At 40.2% G+C, this 21,044-nt stretch overlaps 1 protein-coding gene across 2 annotated transcripts in view; it reads right to left on the bottom strand.

Moving 5' to 3' along the window:
• The window catches only part of SLC35F5 (solute carrier family 35 member F5), a 130,428-nt gene that overhangs the window by 57,893 nt on the left and 51,491 nt on the right, over positions 1–21,044 (bottom strand). For both annotated transcript variants that reach the window (XM_040441874.1, XM_040441875.1), the window contains exons 6-9: positions 3,301–3,491; positions 3,094–3,175; positions 2,906–2,993; positions 2,751–2,815 (exon numbers count right to left, since the gene is read on the bottom strand). In XM_040441874.1, the coding sequence (XP_040297808.1) occupies positions 2,751–2,815; positions 2,906–2,993; positions 3,094–3,175; positions 3,301–3,491 (426 nt within the window). The remainder of the gene's footprint in view (positions 1–2,750; positions 2,816–2,905; positions 2,994–3,093; positions 3,176–3,300; positions 3,492–21,044) is intronic.

The following is a 21,044-nucleotide window of genomic DNA, read 5'->3' as shown; positions in this document are numbered from 1 at the left end:
CAATGTGTACACAGTACGGTCTCTATATACAGACAAGATCATACAGGAGGTCTGATGGCCGGGGTCTACTATGGAGCAGGACAGGGATCCACAAGATCATAGAGGAGATCTGATGGGGATCTACTATTGAGCAGGATAGGGATCCACAAGATCATAGAGGAGGTCTGATGGGGATCTACTATTGAGCAGGATAGGGATCCAATGTGTACACAGTACGGTCTCTATATACAGACAAGATCACAGAGGAGGTCTGATGGGGGGGTCTACTATGGAGCAGGACAGGGATCCACAAGATCATAGGGGAGGTCTGATGGGGATCTACTATTGAGCAGGATAGGGATCCCCTGTCTACACAGTACGGTCTCTATATACAGACAAGATCATACAGGAGGTCTGATGGCCGGGGTCTACTATAGAGCAGGACAGGGATCCACAAGATCATAGAGGAGGTCTGATGGGGATCTACTATTGAGCAGGATAGGGATCCCCTGTCTACACAGTACGGTCTCTATATACAGACAAGATCATACAGGAGGTCTGATGGCCGGGGTCTACTATGGAGCAGGACAGGGATCCACAAGATCATAGGGGAGGTCTGATGGGGATCTACTATTGAGCAGGATAGGGATCCCCTGTCTACACAGTACGGTCTCTATATACAGACAAGATCATACAGGAGGTCTGATGGCCGGGGTCTACTATGGAGCAGGACAGGGATCCACAAGATCATAGGGGAGGTCTGATGGGGATCTACTATTGAGCAGGATAGGGATCCCCTGTCTACACAGTACGGTCTCTATATACAGACAAGATCATAGAGGGGGTCTGATGGGGGGGTCTACTATGGAGCAGGACAGGGATCCACAAGATCATAGGGGAGGTCTGATGGGGATCTACTATTGAGCAGGATAGGGATCCAATGTGTACACAGTACGGTCTCTATATACAGACAAGATTATAGAGGAGGTCTGATGGCCGGGGTCTACTATGGAGCAGGACAGGGATCCACAAGATCATAGGGGAGGTCTGATGGGGATCTACTATTGAGCATGATAGGGATCCAATGTGTACACAGTACGGTCTCTATATACAGACAAGATCATAGAGGGGGTCTGATGGGGGGGTCTACTATGGAGCAGAACAGGGATCCACAAGATCATAGAGGAGGTCTGATGGGGATCTACTATTGAGCAGGATAGGGATCCAATGTGTACACAGTACAGTCTCTATATACAGACAAGATCACAGAGGAGGTCTGATGGGGGGGTCTACTATGGAGCAGGACAGGGATCCACAAGATCATAGAGGAGGTCTGATGGGGATCTACTATTGAGCAGGATAGGGATCCAATGTGTACACAGTACGGTCTCTATATACAGACAAGATCACAGAGGGGGTCTGATGGCCGGGGTCTACTATGGAGCAGGACAGGGATCCACAAGATCATAGGGGAGGTCTGATGGGGATCTACTATTGAGCAGGATAGGGATCCAATGTGTACACAGTACGGTCTCTATATACAGACAAGATCACAGAGGGGGTCTGATGGCCGGGGTCTACTATGGAGCAGGACAGGGATCCACAAGATCATAGGGGAGTTCTGATGGGGATCTACTATTGAGCAGGATAGGGATCCAATGTGTACACTGTACGGTCTCTATATACAGACAAGATCACAGAGGAGGTCTGATGGGGGGTCTACTATGGAGCAGGACAGGGATCCACAAGATCATAGGGGAGGTCTGATGGGGATCTACTATTGAGCAGGATAGGGATCCCCTGTCTACACAGTACGGTCTCTATATACAGACAAGATCACAGAGGAGGTCTGATGGGGGGGTCTACTATGGAGCAGGACAGGGATCCAAAAGATCATAGGGGAGGTCTGATGGGGATCTACTATTGAGCAGGATAGGGATCCCCTGTCTACACAGTACGGTCTCTATATACAGACAAGATCACAGAGGAGGTCTGATGGGGGGTCTACTATGGAGCAGGACAGGGATCCACAAGATCATAGAGGAGGTCTGATGGGGATCTACTATTGAGCAGGATAGGGATCCAATGTGTACACAGTACGGTCTCTATATACAGACAAGATTATAGAGGAGGTCTGATGGCCGGGGTCTACTATGGAGCAGGACAGGGATCCACAAGATCATAGGGGAGGTCTGATGGGGATCTACTATTGAGCAGAATAGGGATCCAATGTGTACACAGTACGGTCTCTATATACAGACAAGATCACAGAGGGGGTCTGATGGCCGGGGTCTACTATGGAGCAGGACAGGGATCCACAAGATCATAGGGGAGGTCTGATGGGGATCTACTATTGAGCAGGATAGGGATCCAATGTGTACACAGTACGGTCTCTATATACAGACAAGATCACAGAGGGGGTCTGATGGCCGGGGTCTACTATGGAGCAGGACAGGGATCCACAAGATCATAGGGGAGTTCTGATGGGGATCTACTATTGAGCAGGATAGGGATCCAATGTGTACACTGTACGGTCTCTATATACAGACAAGATCACAGAGGAGGTCTGATGGGGGGTCTACTATGGAGCAGGACAGGGATCCACAAGATCATAGGGGAGGTCTGATGGGGATCTACTATTGAGCAGGATAGGGATCCCCTGTCTACACAGTACGGTCTCTATATACAGACAAGATCACAGAGGAGGTCTGATCACAAGGTAGGATCTAATGGAAATGCCAGCAGATGTTCCATGTCATCAGGCACGTTACCGATCGTGTCTTGATCTCTGGAGTCTTCAGGTCCTGATAAGCTGACGAGCACCACACCACCAATACTGTGAATGAGAAAGAAGGGAGACCGTGACATCAGGGTGACAGCAGGCAACGCTAATATGGCGGTCAGTATAAACTTAGCCTCCATTCACCTTAAAACAACAGCCAGAAACTTGGAGAGAGTGAAGCGGTCGCCGCTGTTACTGGGAAAGATGGACGCCAGGATCAGTGTGAACAGACCTGAAATAAAGAGTGAGAAGTTCAGAACAATGGCGCCCCCACTGGCCATGCAGAAACTCACCATGGTCGCCCAGCAATGAGGAGTAAAATGGGAAACCACCTGATGTGGAGGAGATGATGTTCACAATGGCGACCTGCGTATCCGATAGGGCCTCCTGATAGGAATAATTGGCCAAGAACCACTGGGTAGAGGAAGGAAGAAACAGTGGCTGGTCAGAGAGAAGCGCTAGAGCCAGACTGACCGGGAGGATGCCATTCAGAAGCACAACATCTCCCCGAGGCTCAGGAGAACACTGCAAGCCCTTACCACAAAACAGAAGAAGAAGCTGATCTTGGCTACTTCGCAGACGGAGAACTTCCCGCTCGTTCGTAGCCCTGGCTCACTGTCTCGGACTGGCGGGTGCGACATACGGGATAATTTGGCTTCAAGAGCTTGACTTGATGGGAGCTGCCGCACTTCCATCAGGTTACTGAAGCGAACACGCGGCTTCTTTACAGCTAAAGATGGAAATACAAAGCATGAGCCAATGGGCCGAACACAGAGGCAGCGCCCTGAACAAATGGTAGACGAGGGGCTCATCCACTACACAAGGATCCAAGGGGTTAACACAAATAAAGGGCTGAGGTGCCAACATATCGCTGTGAAGACGAATATGTGACACACCAAACATATAGAGATTAGCCGAGCACACCAAATCTGGGAGTATAGTAATATCACATGTTACATGTACTAGATTACCGGAGATGAGATCTGGGTGTATAGTAATATCACATGTTACATGTACTAGATTACCGGAGATGAGATCTGGGTGTATAGTAATATCACATGTTACATGTACTAGATTACCGGAGATGAGATCTGGGTGTAGAGTATATCACACATTAGATGTACTAGATTACCGGAGATGAGATCTGGATGTAGAGTATATCACACATTAGATGTACTAGATTACCGGAGATGAGATCTGGAGGTAGAGGAGTATATCACACATTACATGTACTAGATTACCGGAGATGAGATCTGGACGTAGAGTATATCACACATTAGGAGTACTAGATTACCAGAGATGAGATCTGGATGTAGAGTATATCACACTTTACATGTACTAGATTACCTGAGATGAGATCTGGACGTAGAGTATATCACATGTTACATGTACTAGATTACCGGAGATGAGATCTGGACGTAGAGTATATCACATATTAGATGTACTAGATTACCGGAGATGAGATCTGGATGTAGAGTATATCACACATTAGATGTACTAGATTACCCGAGATGAGATCTGGACGTAGAGTATATCACACGTTAAATGTACTAGATTACCGGAGATGAGATCTAGGTGTAGAGGAGTATATCACATATTAGATGTACTAGATTACCGGAAATGAGATCTGGATGTAGAGGAGTATATCACACATTAGATGTACTAGATTACCGGAGATGAGATCTGGGTGTATAGTAATATCACATGTTACATGTACTAGATTACCAGAGATGAGATCTGGATAGAGAATATATCACACATTAGATGTACTAGATTACCGGAGATGAGATCTGGATGTAAAATATATCACATGTTACATGTACTAGATTACCGGAGATGAGATCTGGATATAGAATATATCACATGTTACATGTACTAGATTACCAGAGATGAGATCTGGATGTAGAATATATCACACATTAGATGTACTAGATTACCCGAGATGAGATCTGGATGTAGAGTATATCACATATTAGATTTACTAGATTACCGGAGATGAGATCTGGAGGTAGAATATATCACACGTTACATGTACTAGATTACCGGAGATGAGATCTGGATGTAGAGTATATCACATGTTAGATGTACTAGATTACCGAAGATGAGATCTGGACGTAGAATATATCACACGTTACATGTACTAGATTACCGGAGATGAGATCTGGATGTAGAGGAGTATATCACACGTTAGATGTACTAGATTACCGGAGATGAGATCTGGGTGTATAGTAATATCACGTTACATGTACTAGATTACCGAAGATGAGATCTGGACGTAGAATATATCACACGTTACATGTACTAGATTACCGGAGATAAGATCTGGATGTAGAGGAGTATATCACACGTTAGATGTACTAGATTACCGGAGATGAGATCTGGGTGTATAGTAATATCACGTTACATGTACTAGATTACCGGAGATGAGAGCTGGACGTAGAATATATCACACGTTACATGTACTAGATTACCGGAAATGAGAACTGGAGGTAGAGGAGTATATCACAAGTTAGATGTACTAGATTACCGGAGATGAGATCTGGATGTAGAGTATATCACACGTTAGATGTACTAGATTACCGGAGATGAGATCTGGACGTAGAGTATATCACATATTAGACGTACTAGATTACCGGAGATGAGATCTGGATGTAGAGTATATCACATATTAGATGTACTAGATTACCGGAGATGAGATCTGGATGTATAGTAATATCACGTTACATGTACTAGATTACCGGAGATGAGATCTGGACGTAGAATATATCACACATTAGATGTACTAGATTACCGGAGATGAGATCTGGACGTAGAATATATCAGTCGCTACATGTACTAGATTACCGGAGATGAGATCTGGATGTAGAATATATCACATTACATGTACTAGATTACCGGAGATAAGATCTGGATGTAGAATATATCACACGTTACATGTACTAGATTACCGGAGATGAGATCAGGATGTAGAATATATCACATGTTACATGTACTAGATTACCGGAGATGAGATCTGGATGTAGAATATATCACATATTACATGCACTAGATTACCGGAGATGAAATCTGGATGTAGAATATATCACACGTTACATGTACTAGATTACCGGAGATGAGATCAGGATGTAGAATATATCACATGTTACATGTACTAGATTACCGGAGATGAAATCTGGATGTAGAATATATCATGTTACATGTACTAGATTACCGGAGATGAAATCTGGATGTAGAATATATCACATGTTACATGTACTAGATTACCGGAGATGAGATCTGGATGTAGAATATATCATGTTACATGTACTAGATTACCGGAGATGAAATCTGGATGTAGAATATATCATGTTACATGTACTAGATTACCGGAGATGAGATCAGGATGTAGAATATATCACATGTTACATGTACTAGATTACCGGAGATGAAATCTGGATGTAGAATATATCATGTTACATGTACTAGATTACCGGAGATAAGATCTGGATGTAGAATATATCACGTTACATGTACTAGATTACCGGAGATGAGACCTGGATGTAAAATATATCACGTTACATGTACTAGATTACCGGAGATGAGATCTGGATGTAAAATATATCACGTTACATGTACTAGATTACCGGAGATGAGATCTGGATGTAGAGTATATCACATGATACATGTACTAGATTACCGGAGATGAGATCTGGATGTAGAATATATCACATGTTACATGTACTAGATTACCGGAGATGAGATCTGGGTGTATAGTAATATCACACGTTACATGTACTAGATTACTGGAGATGAGATCTGGATGTAGAATATATCACACATTAGATGTACTAGATTACCGGAGATGAGATCTGGATGTAGAATATATCACACGTTACATGTACTAGATTACCGGAGATGAGATCTGGGTGTATAGTAATATCACATATTAGATGTACTAGATTACCGGAAATGAGATCTGGATGTAGAATATATCACACATTAGATGTACTAGATTACCGGAGATGAGATCTGGACGTAGAGTATATCACACATTAGATGTACTAGATTACCGGAGATGAGATCTGGACGTAGAGGAGTATATCACACGTTACATGTACTAGATTACCGGAGATGAGATCTGGACGTAGAGGAGTATATCACACGTTACATGTACTAGATTACCGGAGATGAGATCTGGATGTAACATGTGATATATTTTACATGTACTAGATTACCGGAGAGGAGATCTGGACGTAGAATATATCAGTCGCTACATGTACTAGATTACCGGAGATGAGATCTGGATGTAGAATATATCACATGTTACATGTACTAGATTACTGGAGATGAGATCTGGATGTAGAATATATCACATTACATGTACTAGATTACAGGAGATGAGATCTGGATGTAAAATATATCACATGTTAAATGTACTAGATTACCAGAGATGAGATCTGGATGTAGAATATATCACGTTACATGTACTAGATTACCGGAGATGAGATCTGGATGTAGAATATATCACATATTACATGTACTAGATTACCGGAGATGAGATCTGGATGTAGAATATATCACATATTAGATGTACTAGATTACCGGAGATGAGATCTGGATGTAAAATATATCACATGTTACATGTACTAGATTACCGGAGATGAGATCTGGAGGTAGAATATATCACATGTTACATGTACTAGATTACCGGAGATGAGATCTGGATGTAGAATATATCACACATTAGATGTACTAGATTACCGGAGATGAGATCTGGATGTAGAATATATCACACATTAGATGTACTAGATTACCGGAGATGAGATCTGGACGTAGAGGAGTATATCACACGTTACATGTACTAGATTACCGGAGATGAGATCTGGACGTAGAGGAGTATATCACACGTTACATGTACTAGATTACCGGAGATGAGATCTGGATGTAACATGTGATATATTTTACATGTACTAGATTACCGGAGAGGAGATCTGGACGTAGAATATATCAGTCGCTACATGTACTAGATTACCGGAGATGAGATCTGGATGTAGAATATATCACACATTAGATGTACTAGATTACCGGAGATGAGATCTGGATGTAGAATATATCACACATTAGATGTACTAGATTACCGGAGATGAGATCTGGACGTAGAGGAGTATATCACACGTTACATGTACTAGATTACCGGAGATGAGATCTGGACGTAGAGGAGTATATCACACGTTACATGTACTAGATTACCGGAGATGAGATCTGGATGTAACATGTGATATATTTTACATGTACTAGATTACCGGAGAGGAGATCTGGACGTAGAATATATCAGTCGCTACATGTACTAGATTACCGGAGATGAGATCTGGATGTAGAATATATCACATGTTACATGTACTAGATTACTGGAGATGAGATCTGGATGTAGAATATATCACATTACATGTACTAGATTACAGGAGATGAGATCTGGATGTAAAATATATCACATGTTAAATGTACTAGATTACCAGAGATGAGATCTGGATGTAGAATATATCACGTTACATGTACTAGATTACCGGAGATGAGATCTGGATGTAGAATATATCACATATTACATGTACTAGATTACCGGAGATGAGATCTGGATGTAGAATATATCACATATTAGATGTACTAGATTACCGGAGATGAGATCTGGATGTAAAATATATCACATGTTACATGTACTAGATTACCGGAGATGAGATCTGGAGGTAGAATATATCACATGTTACATGTACTAGATTACCGGAGATGAGATCTGGATGTAGAATATATCACGTTACATGTACTAGATTACCGGAGATGAGATCTGGATGTAGAGTATATCACATATTAGATTTACTAGATTACCGGAGATGAGATCTGGATGTAGAATATATCACGTTACATGTACTAGATTACCGGAGATGAGATCTGGATGTAGAATATATCACACATTAGATGTACTAGATTACCGGAGATGAGATCTGGATGTAGAATATATCACATGTTACATGTACTAGATTACCGGAGATGAAATCTGGATGTAGAATATATCACATGTTACATGTACTAGATTACCGGAGATGAGATTTGGATGTAGAATATATCACATATTAGATGTACTAGATTACCGGAGATGAGATCTGGATGTAGAATATATCACATGTTACATGTACTAGATTACCGGAGATGAGATCTGGATGTAGAATATATCACATGTTACATGTACTAGATTACCGGAGATGAGATCTGGATGTAGAATATATCACACGTTACATGTACTAGATTACCGGAGATGAGATCTGGATGTAGAGTATATCACATGTTACATGTACTAGATTACCAGAGATGAGATCTGGATGTAGAATATATCACGTTACATGTACTAGATTACCGGAGATGAGATCTGGACGTAGAGTATATCACACATTAGGAGTACTAGATTACCAGAGATGAGATCTGGATGTAGAGTATATCACACTTTACATGTACTAGATTACCCGAGATGAGATCTGGACGTAGAGTATATCACATGTTACATGTACTAGATTACCGGAGATAAGATCTGGATGTAGAGGAGTATATCACATATTAGATGTACTAGATTACCGGAGATGAGATCTGGGTGTATAGTAATATCACATGTTACATGTACTAGATTACCAGAGATGAGATCTGGATGTAACATGTGATATATTTTACATGTACTAGATTACCGGAGAGGAGATCTGGACGTAGAATATATCAGTCGCTACATGTACTAGATTACAGGAGATGAGATCTGGATGTAAAATATATCACATGTTAAAATGTACTAGATTACCAGAGATGAGATCTGGATGTAGAATATATCACGTTACATGTACTAGATTACCGGAGATGAGATCTGGATGTAGAATATATCACACATTACATGTACTAGATTACCGGAGATGAGATCTGGATGTAGAATATATCACATGTTACAAGTACTAGATTACCGGAGATGAGATCTGGATGTAGAATATATCACATATTACATGTACTAGATTAACGGAGATGAGATCTGGATGTAGAATATATCACATATTAGATGTACTAGATTACCGGAGATGAGATCTGGATGTAAAATATATCACATGTTACATGTACTAGATTACCGGAGATGAGATCTGGATGTAGAATATATCACGTTACATGTACTAGATTACCAGAGATGAGATCTGGATGTAGAATATATCACACATTACATGTACTAGATTACCGGAGATGAAATCTGGATGTAGAATATATCACGTTACATGTACTAGATTACCGGAGATGAAATCTGGATGTAGAATATATCACATGTTACATGTACTAGATTACCGGAGATGAGATTTGGATGTAGAATATATCACATATTAGATGTACTAGATTACCGGAGATGAGATCTGGATGTAGAATATATCACATATTACATGTACTAGATTACCGGAGATGAGATCTGGATGTAGAATATATCACATATTACATGTACTAGATTACCGGAGATGAGATCTGGATGTAGAATATATCACATGTTAGATGTACTAGATTACCGGAGATGAGATCTGGAGGTAGAATATATCACATGTTACATGTACTAGATTACCAGAGATGAGATCTGGATGTAGAATATATCACGTTACATGTACTAGATTACCGGAGATGAGATCTGGACGTAGAGTATATCACACATTAGGAGTACTAGATTACCAGAGATGAGATCTGGATGTAGAGTATATCACACTTTACATGTACTAGATTACCCGAGATGAGATCTGGACGTAGAGTATATCACATGTTACATGTACTAGATTACCGGAGATAAGATCTGGATGTAGAGGAGTATATCACATATTAGATGTACTAGATTACCGGAGATGAGATCTGGATGTAGAGGAGTATATCACACATTAGATGTACTAGATTACCGGAGATGAGATCTGGGTGTATAGTAATATCACATGTTACATGTACTAGATTACCAGAGATGAGATCTGGACGTAGAATATATCAGTCGCTACATGTACTAGATTACAGGAGATGAGATCTGGATGTAAAATATATCACATGTTAAATGTACTAGATTACCAGAGATGAGATCTGGATGTAGAATATATCACATGTTACATGTACTAGATTACCGGAGATGAGATCTGGATGTAGAATATATCACATGTTACAAGTACTAGATTACCGGAGATGAGATCTGGATGTAGAATATATCACATATTACATGTACTAGATTACCGGAGATGAGATCTGGATGTAGAATATATCACATATTAGATGTACTAGATTACCGGAGATGAGATCTGGATGTAAAATATATCACATGTTACATGTACTAGATTACCGGAGATGAGATCTGGATGTAGAATATATCACGTTACATGTACTAGATTACCGGAGATGAGATCTGGATGTAGAATATATCACACATTACATGTACTAGATTACCGGAGATGAAATCTGGATGTAGAATATATCACATGTTACATGTACTAGATTACCGGAGATGAGATCTCGATGTAGAATATATCACATGTTACATGTACTAGATTACCGGAGATGAGATCTGGATGTAGAATATATCACATATTACATGTACTAGATTACCGGAGATGAGATCTGGATGTAGAATATATCACATATTACATGTACTAGATTACTGGAGATGAGATCTGGATGTAGAATATATCACATATTAGATGTACTAGATTACCGGAGATGAGATCTGGGTGTATAGTAATATCACACGTTACATGTACTAGATTACCGGAGATGAGATCTGGGTGTATAGTAATATCACATATTAGATGTACTAGATTACCGGAGATGAGATCTGGGTGTATAGTAATATCACACGTTACATGTACTAGATTACCGGAGATGAGATCTGGGTGTATAGTAATATCACATATTAGATGTACTAGATTACCGGAAATGAGATCTGGACGTAGAGTATATCACATGTTACATGTACTAGATTACCAGAGATGAGATCTGGATGTAGAGTATATCAGTCGCTACATGTACTAGATTACCGGAGATGAGATCTGGATGTAGAGTATATCACATATTAGATGAACTAGATTACCGGAAATGAGATCTGGATGTAGAATATATCACATATTAGATGTACTAGATTACCGGAGATGAGATCTGGATGTAGAATATATCACATGTTACATGTACTAGATTACCGGAGATGAGATCTGGATGTAGAATATATCACATATTAGATGTACTAGATTACCGGAGATGAGATCTGGATGTAGAATATATCATGTTACATGTACTAGATTACCGGAGATGAGATCTGGATGTAGAATATATCATGTTACATGTACTAGATTACCGGAGATGAGATCTGGATGTAGAGTATATCACATGTTACATGTACTAGATTACCGGAGATGAGATCTGGATGTAGAGTATATCACATTACATGTACTAGATTACCGGAGATGAGATCTGGATGTAGAATATATCACATATTAGATGTACTAGATTACCGGAGATGAGACCTGGATGTAAAATATATCACGTTACATGTACTAGATTACCGGATATGAGATCTGGATGTAAAATATATCACATGTTACATGTACTAGATTACCGGAGATGAGATCTCGATGTAGAATATATCACATGTTACATGTACTAGATTACCGGAGATGAGATCTGGATGTAGAATATATCACATATTACATGTACTAGATTACCGGAGATGAGATCTGGAGGTAGAATATATCACATATTACATGAACTAGATTACTGGAGATGAGATCTGGATGTAGAATATATCACATGTTACATGTACTAGATTACCGGAGATGAGATCTGGGTGTATAGTAATATCACACGTTACATGTACTAGATTACCGGAGATGAGATCTGGGTGTATAGTAATATCACATATTAGATGTACTAGATTACCGGAGATGAGATCTGGATGTAGAGTATATCACACATTAGATGTACTAGATTACCGGAAATGAGATCTGGACGTAGAGTATATCACATGTTACATGTACTAGATTACCAGAGATGAGATCTGGATGTAGAGTATATCAGTCGCTACATGTACTAGATTACCGGAGATGAGATCTGGATGTAGAGTATATCACATATTAGATGTACTAGATTACCGGAAATGAGATCTGGATGTAGAATATATCACATATTAGATGTACTAGATTACCGGAGATGAGATCTGGATGTAGAATATATCACATGTTACATGTACTAGATTACCGGAGATGAGATCTGGATGTAGAATATATCATGTTACATGTACTAGATTACCGGAGATGAGATCTGGATGTAGAATATATCACATGTTACATGTACTAGATTACCGGAGATGAGATCTGGATGTAGAATGTATCACATATTAGATGTACTAGATTACCGGAGATGAGATCTGGATGTAGAATATATCATGTTACATGTACTAGATTACCGGAGATGAGATCTGGATGTAGAATATATCATGTTACATGTACTAGATTACCGGAGATGAGATCTGGATGTAGAGTATATCACATGTTACATGTACTAGATTACCGGAGATGAGATCTGGATGTAGAGTATATCACATGTTACATGTACTAGATTACCGGAGATGAGATCTGGATGTAGAGTATATCACATTACATGTACTAGATTACCGGAGATGAGATCTGGATGTAGAATATATCACATATTAGATGTACTAGATTACCGGAGATGAGACCTGGATGTAAAATATATCACATGTTACATGTACTAGATTACCGGAGATGAGATCTGGATGTAGAGTATATCACATGTTACATGTACTAGATTACCGGAGATGAGATCTGGATGTAGAATATATCACACATTACATGTACTAGATTACCGGAGATGAGATCTGGATGTAGAATATATCACATATTAGATGTACTAGATTACCGGAGATGAGACCTGGATGTAAAATATATCACATGTTACATGTACTAGATTACCGGAGATGAGATCTGGATGTAGAGTATATCACATGTTACATGTACTAGATTACCGGAGATGAGATCTGGATGTAGAATATATCACATATTACATGTACTAGATTACCGGAGATGAGACCTGGATGTAAAATATATCACATGTTACATGTACTAGATTACCGGAGATGAGATCTGGATGTAGAGTATATCACATGTTACATGTACTAGATTACCGGAGATGAGATCTGGATGTAGAATATATCACATATTACATGTACTAGATTACCGGAGATGAGACCTGGATGTAGAGTATATCACATGTTACATGTACTAGATTACCGGAGATGAGATCTGGATGTAGAGTATATCACATTACATGTACTAGATTACCGGAGATGAGATCTGGAGGTAGAATATATCACATATTAGATGTACTAGATTACCGGAGATGAGACCTGGATGTAAAATATATCACATGTTACATGTACTAGATTACCGGAGATGAGATCTGGATGTAGAATATATCACATATTAGGCTACTTTCACACTAGCGTTCGGGGCTCCGCTTGTGAGTTCCGTTTGAAGGCTCTCACACAAGCGGCCCCGAACGGATCTGTACTGCCCCAATGCATTCTGAGTGGATGCGGATCCGCGCAGAATGCATCAGTTTGGCACCGTTTGGCCTCCGCTCCGCTGGCAGACACCCGAACGCAGCTTGCAGCGTTTTCGTGTCCGCCTGGCCGTGCGGAGCCAAACGGATCCGTCCAGACTTACAATGCAAGTCAATGGGGACGGATCCGTTTGACATTGACACAATATGGTGCAATTTCAAACGGATCCGTCCCCCATTGACTTTCAATGTAAAGTCAGGATTATACCATCAGATCGGAGTTTTCTCCAATACGATGGTATATTTTAACTTGAAGCGTCCCCATCACCATGGGAACGCCTCTATGTTAGAATATACCATCGGATTTGAGTTACATCGTGAAACTCAAATCCGACAGTATATTCTAACACAGAGGCGTTCCCATAGTGATGGGGACGCTTCAAGTTAGAATATACTGAGAACTGTGTACATGACTGCCCCCTGCTGCCTGGCAGGTGCTGCCAGGCAGCAGGGGGCAGACCCCCCCCCCCTCCTGTATTTAACTTATTGGTGGCCAGTGCGGCCCCCCCTCCCCAGTATTAATTGTAACCAGTGCGGCCCCCCTCCCTCTATATTCATCGGTGGCCAGTGCGGATATTAAATATGACCAGTGCGGTCTCCCCCTCCCTCCCTCCCCAGTATTAAATATGAGCAGTGCGGTCTCCCCCTCCCTCCCCAGTATTAAATATGAGCAGTGCGGCCTCCCCCTCCCTCTATTCATTGGTGGCCAGTGCGGATTCAAAGTATTGTGATCAGTGCGGCCTCTCCTCTCGACCCCCCCCCCCCCCCATCATTGGTGGCAGCGGAGAGTACCGATCGGAGTCCCAGTTTAAATCGCTGGGGCTCCGATCGGTTACCATGGCAGCCAAGACGCTATTGCAGTCTTGGCTGCCATGGTTACTTAGCAACAAATAGCAGCATTATACTTACCTGAAGAGCTGCGATCTATGTGACCGGCCGGGAGCTCCTCCTACTGGTAAGTGACAGGTCTATAGGCAATGCGCCGCACAGACCTGTCACTTTACCAGTAGGAGGAGCTCCCGGCCGGTCACATAGATCGCAGCTCTTCAGGTAAGTATAATGATTCTATTTGTTGCTAAGTAACCATGGCAGCCAAGACTGCAATAGCGTCTTGGCTGCCATGGTAACCGATCGGAGCCCCAGCGATTTAAACTGGGACTCCGATCGGTACTCTCCGCTGCCACCAATGATGGGGGGGGGGGGGGGGGGGGAGAGGAGAGGCCGCACTGATCACAATACTTTGAATCCGCACTGGCCACCAATGAATAGAGGGAGGGGGAGGCCGCACTGCTCATATTTAATACTGGGGAGGGAGGGAGGGGGAGACCGCACTGCTCATATTTAATACTGGGGAGGGAGGGAGGGAGGGGGAGACCGCACTGGTCATATTTAATATCCGCACTGGCCACCGATGAATATAGAGGGAGGGGGGCCGCACTGGTTACAATTAATACTGGGGAGGGGGGGCCGCACTGGCCACCAATAAGTTAAATACAGGAGGGGGGGGGGGTCTGCCCCCTGCTGCCTGGCAGCATCTGTCAGGCAGCAGGGGGCAGTCATGTACACAGTTCTCAGTATATTCTAACTTGAAGCGTCCCCATCACCATGGGAACGCCTCTGTGTTAGAATATACTGTCGGATCTGAGTTTTCCGAAGTGAAAAATCAGATCTGAAATAAACAGTTATGCAAACGGATCCGTTCTGAACGGATGCAAGCGTTTGCATTATAGGAGCGGATCCGTCTGATGAAACATCAGACGGACCCGCTCCGAACGCTAGTGTGAAAGTAGCCTTAGATGTACTAGATTACCGGAGATGAGATCTGGGTGTATAGTAATATCACATATTAGATGTACTAGATTACCGGAAATGAGATCTGGACGTAGAGTATATCACATGTTACATGTACTAGATTACCGGAGATGAGATCTGGATGTAAAATATATCACATGTTACATGTACTAGATTACCGGAGATGAGATCTGGATGTAGAGTATATCACATATTACATGTACTAGATTACCGGAGATGAGATCTGGATGTAAAATATATCACATGTTACATGTACTAGATTACCGGAGAGGAGATCTGGACGTAGAATATATCAGTCGCTACATGTACTAGATTACCGGAGATGAGATCTGGATGTAGAGTATATCACATATTAGATGTACTAGATTACCGGAAATGAGATCTGGATGTAGAATATATCACATATTACATGTACTAGATTACCGGAGATGAGATCTGGATGTAGAATATATCACATGTTAGATGTACTAGATTACAGGAGATGAGATCTGGATGTAAAATATATCACATGTTACATGTACTAGATTACCGGAGATGAGATCTGGATGTAGAATATATCACGTTACATGTACTAGATTACCGGAGATGAGATCTGGATGTAGAATATATCACGTTACATGTACTAGATTACCGGAGATGAGATCTGGAGGTAGAATATATCACGTTACATGTACTAGATTACCGGAGATGAGATCTGGATGTAGAATATATCACACGTTACATGTACTAGATTACCGGAGATGAGATCTGGATGTAGAATATATCACATATTACATGTACTAGATTACCGGAGATGAGATCTGGACGTAGAGTATATCACACATTAGGAGTACTAGATTACCAGAGATGAGATCTGGATGTAGAGTATATCACATGTTACATGTACTAGATTACCGGAGATGAGATCTGGATGTAGAGTATATCACATGTTACATGTACTAGATTACCGGAGATAAGATCTGGATGTAGAGGAGTATATCACATATTAGATGTACTAGATTACCAGAGATGAGATCTGGATGTAGAGGAGTATATCACACATTAGATGTACTAGATTACCGGAGATGAGATCTGGGTGTATAGTAATATCACATGTTACATGTACTAGATTACCAGAGATGAGATCTGGATGTAACATGTGATATATTTTACATGTACTAGATTACCGGAGAGGAGATCTGGACGTAGAATATATCAGTCGCTACATGTACTAGATTACAGGAGATGAGATCTGGATGTAGAATATATCACACATTACATGTACTAGATTACCGGAGATGAGATCTGGATGTAGAGTATATCACATATTAGATGTACTAGATTACCGGAGATGAGATCTGGATGTAGAATATATCACATATTAGATGTACTAGATTACCGGAGATGAGATCTGGATGTAGAATATATCACACATTACATGTACTAGATTACCGGAGATGAGATCTGGATGTAGAGTATATCACATATTAGATGTACTAGATTACCGGAGATGAGATCTGGATGTAGAATATATCACACATTACATGTACTAGATTACCGGAGATGAGATCTGGATGTAGAATATATCACATATTAGATGTACTAGATTACCGGAGATGAGATCTGGATGTAGAATATATCACACATTACATGTACTAGATTACCGGAGATGAGATCTGGATGTAGAATATATCACATGTTACATGTACTAGATTACCGGAGATGAGATCTGGATGTAGAGTATATCACATGTTACATGTACTAGATTACCGGAGATAAGATCTGGATGTAGAGGAGTATATCACATGTTACATGTACTAGATTACCGGAGATGAGATCTGGATGTAGAATATATCACATGTTACATGTACTAGATTACCGGAGATGAGACCTGGATGTAGAGTATATCACATATTAGATTTACTAGATTACCGGAGATGAGATCTGGATGTAGAATATATCACGTTACATGTACTAGATTACCGGAGATGAGATCTGGATGTAAAATATATCACATGTTACATGTACTAGATTACCGGAGATGAGATCTCGATGTAGAATATATCACATGTTACATGTACTAGATTACCGGAGATGAGATCTGGATGTAAAATATATCACATGTTACATGTACTAGATTACCGGAGATGAGATCTCGATGTAGAATATATCACATATTAGATGTACTAGATTACCGGAGATGAGATCTGGATGTAGAGTATATCACATGTTACATGTACTAGATTACCGGAGATGAGATCTGGATGTAGAGTATATCACATATTACATGCACTAGATTACCGGAGATGAGATCTGGATGTATAATATATCATGTTACATGTACTAGATTACCGGAGATGAAATCTGGATGTAGAATATATCACATATTACATGTACTAGATTACCGGAGATGAGATCTCGATGTAGAATATATCACATGTTACATGTACTAGATTACCGGAGATGAGATCTGGATGTAGAATATATCACATATTACATGTACTAGATTACCGGAGATGAGATCTGGATGTAGAATATATCACATATTACATGTACTAGATTACCAGAGATGAGATCTGGAGGTAGAATATATCACACGTTACATGTACTAGATTACCGGAGATGAGATCTGGATGTAGAATATATCACGTTATATGTACTAGATTACCAGAGATGAGATCTGGATGTAGAATATATCACGTTACATGTACTAGATTACCAGAGATGAGATCTGGATGTAGAATAGATCACGTTACATGTACTAGATTACCGGAGATGAGATCTGGATGTAGAATATATCACATATTAGATGTACTAGATTACCAGAGATGAGATCTGGAGGTAGAATATATCACGTTACATGTACTAGATTACCGGAGATGAGATCTGGATGTAGAATAGATCACGTTACATGTACTAGATTACCAGAGATGAGATCTCGATGTAGAATATATCACATATTACATGTACTAGATTACCGGAGATGAGATCTGGATGTAGAATAGATCACGTTACATGTACTAGATTACCAGAGATGAGATCTGGATGTAGAATATATCACATGTTACATGTACTAGATTACCGGAGATGAGATCTGGATGTAAAATATATCACATGTTACATGTACTAGATTACCGGAGATAAGATCTGGATGTAGAATATATCACATATTAGATCTACTAGATTACCGGAGATGAGATCTGGATGTAAAATATATCACATGTTACAAGTACTAGATTACCGGAGATGAGATCTGGATGTAGAATATATCACACGTTACATGTACTAGATTACCGGAGATGAGATCTGGATGTAGAATATATCACGTTACATGTACTAGATTACCAGAGATGAGATCTGGATGTAGAATATATCACATGTTACATGTACTAGATTACCGGAGATGAGATCTGGAGGTAGAATATATCACACGTTACATGTACTAGATTACCGGAGATGAGATCTGGATGTGAAATAGATCACGTTACATGTACTAGATTATCAGAGATGAGATCTGGAGGTAGAATATATCACATGTTACATGTATTAGATTACCGGAGATGAGATCTGGAGGTAGAATAGATCACGTTACATGTACTAGATTACCAGAGATGAGATCTGGATGTAGAATATATCACATGTTACATGTACTAGATTACCGGAGATAAGATCTGGATGTAGAATATATCACACATTACATGTACTAGATTACCGGAGATGAGATCTGGATGTAGAATATATCACATATTACATGTACTAGATTACCGGAGATGAGATCTGGATGTAGAATATATCACATGTTACATGTACTAGATTACCGGAGATGAGATCTGGATGTAGAGTATATCACATGTTACATGTATTAGATTACCGGAGATGAGATCTGGATGTAGAATATATCACATATTACATGTACTAGATTACCGGAGATGAGATCTGGATGTAGAGTATATCACATATTACATGTACTAGATTACCGGAGATGAGATCTGGATGTAGAATATATCACATATTACATGTACTAGATTACCGGAGATGAGATCTGGATGTAGAATATATCACATATTACATGTACTAGATTACCAGAGATGAGATCTGGAGGTAGAATATATCACACGTTACATGTACTAGATTACCGGAGATGAGATCTGGATGTAGAATATATCACGTTATATGTACTAGATTACCGGAGATGAGATCTGGATGTAGAATATATCACATATTAGATGTACTAGATTACCAGAGATGAGATCTGGAGGTAGAATATATCACGTTACATGTACTAGATTACCAGAGATGAGATCTGGATGTAGAATATATCACGTTACATGTACTAGATTACCAGAGATGAGATCTGGATGTAGAATAGATCACGTTACATGTACTAGATTACCGGAGATGAGATCTGGATGTAGAATATATCACATATTAGATGTACTAGATTACCAGAGATGAGATCTGGAGGTAGAATATATCACGTTACATGTACTAGATTACCGGAGATGAGATCTGGATGTAGAATAGATCACGTTACATGTACTAGATTACCAGAGATGAGATCTCGATGTAGAATATATCACATATTACATGTACTAGATTACCGGAGATGAGATCTGGATGTAGAATAGATCACGTTACATGTACTAGATTACCAGAGATGAGATCTGGATGTAGAATATATCACATGTTACATGTACTAGATTACCGGAGATGAGATCTGGATGTAAAATATATCACATGTTACATGTACTAGATTACCGGAGATAAGATCTGGATGTAGAATATATCACATATTAGATCTACTAGATTACCGGAGATGAGATCTGGATGTAAAATATATCACATGTTACAAGTA

This window comes from Bufo bufo, chromosome 7 (genome assembly GCF_905171765.1).
Source record: "Bufo bufo chromosome 7, aBufBuf1.1, whole genome shotgun sequence".
Lineage (NCBI taxonomy): Eukaryota > Metazoa > Chordata > Amphibia > Anura > Bufonidae > Bufo > Bufo bufo.
The sequence above is the reverse complement of the archived record's forward strand: the minus strand, read 5'-3'. Positions and strand labels throughout refer to the sequence as shown.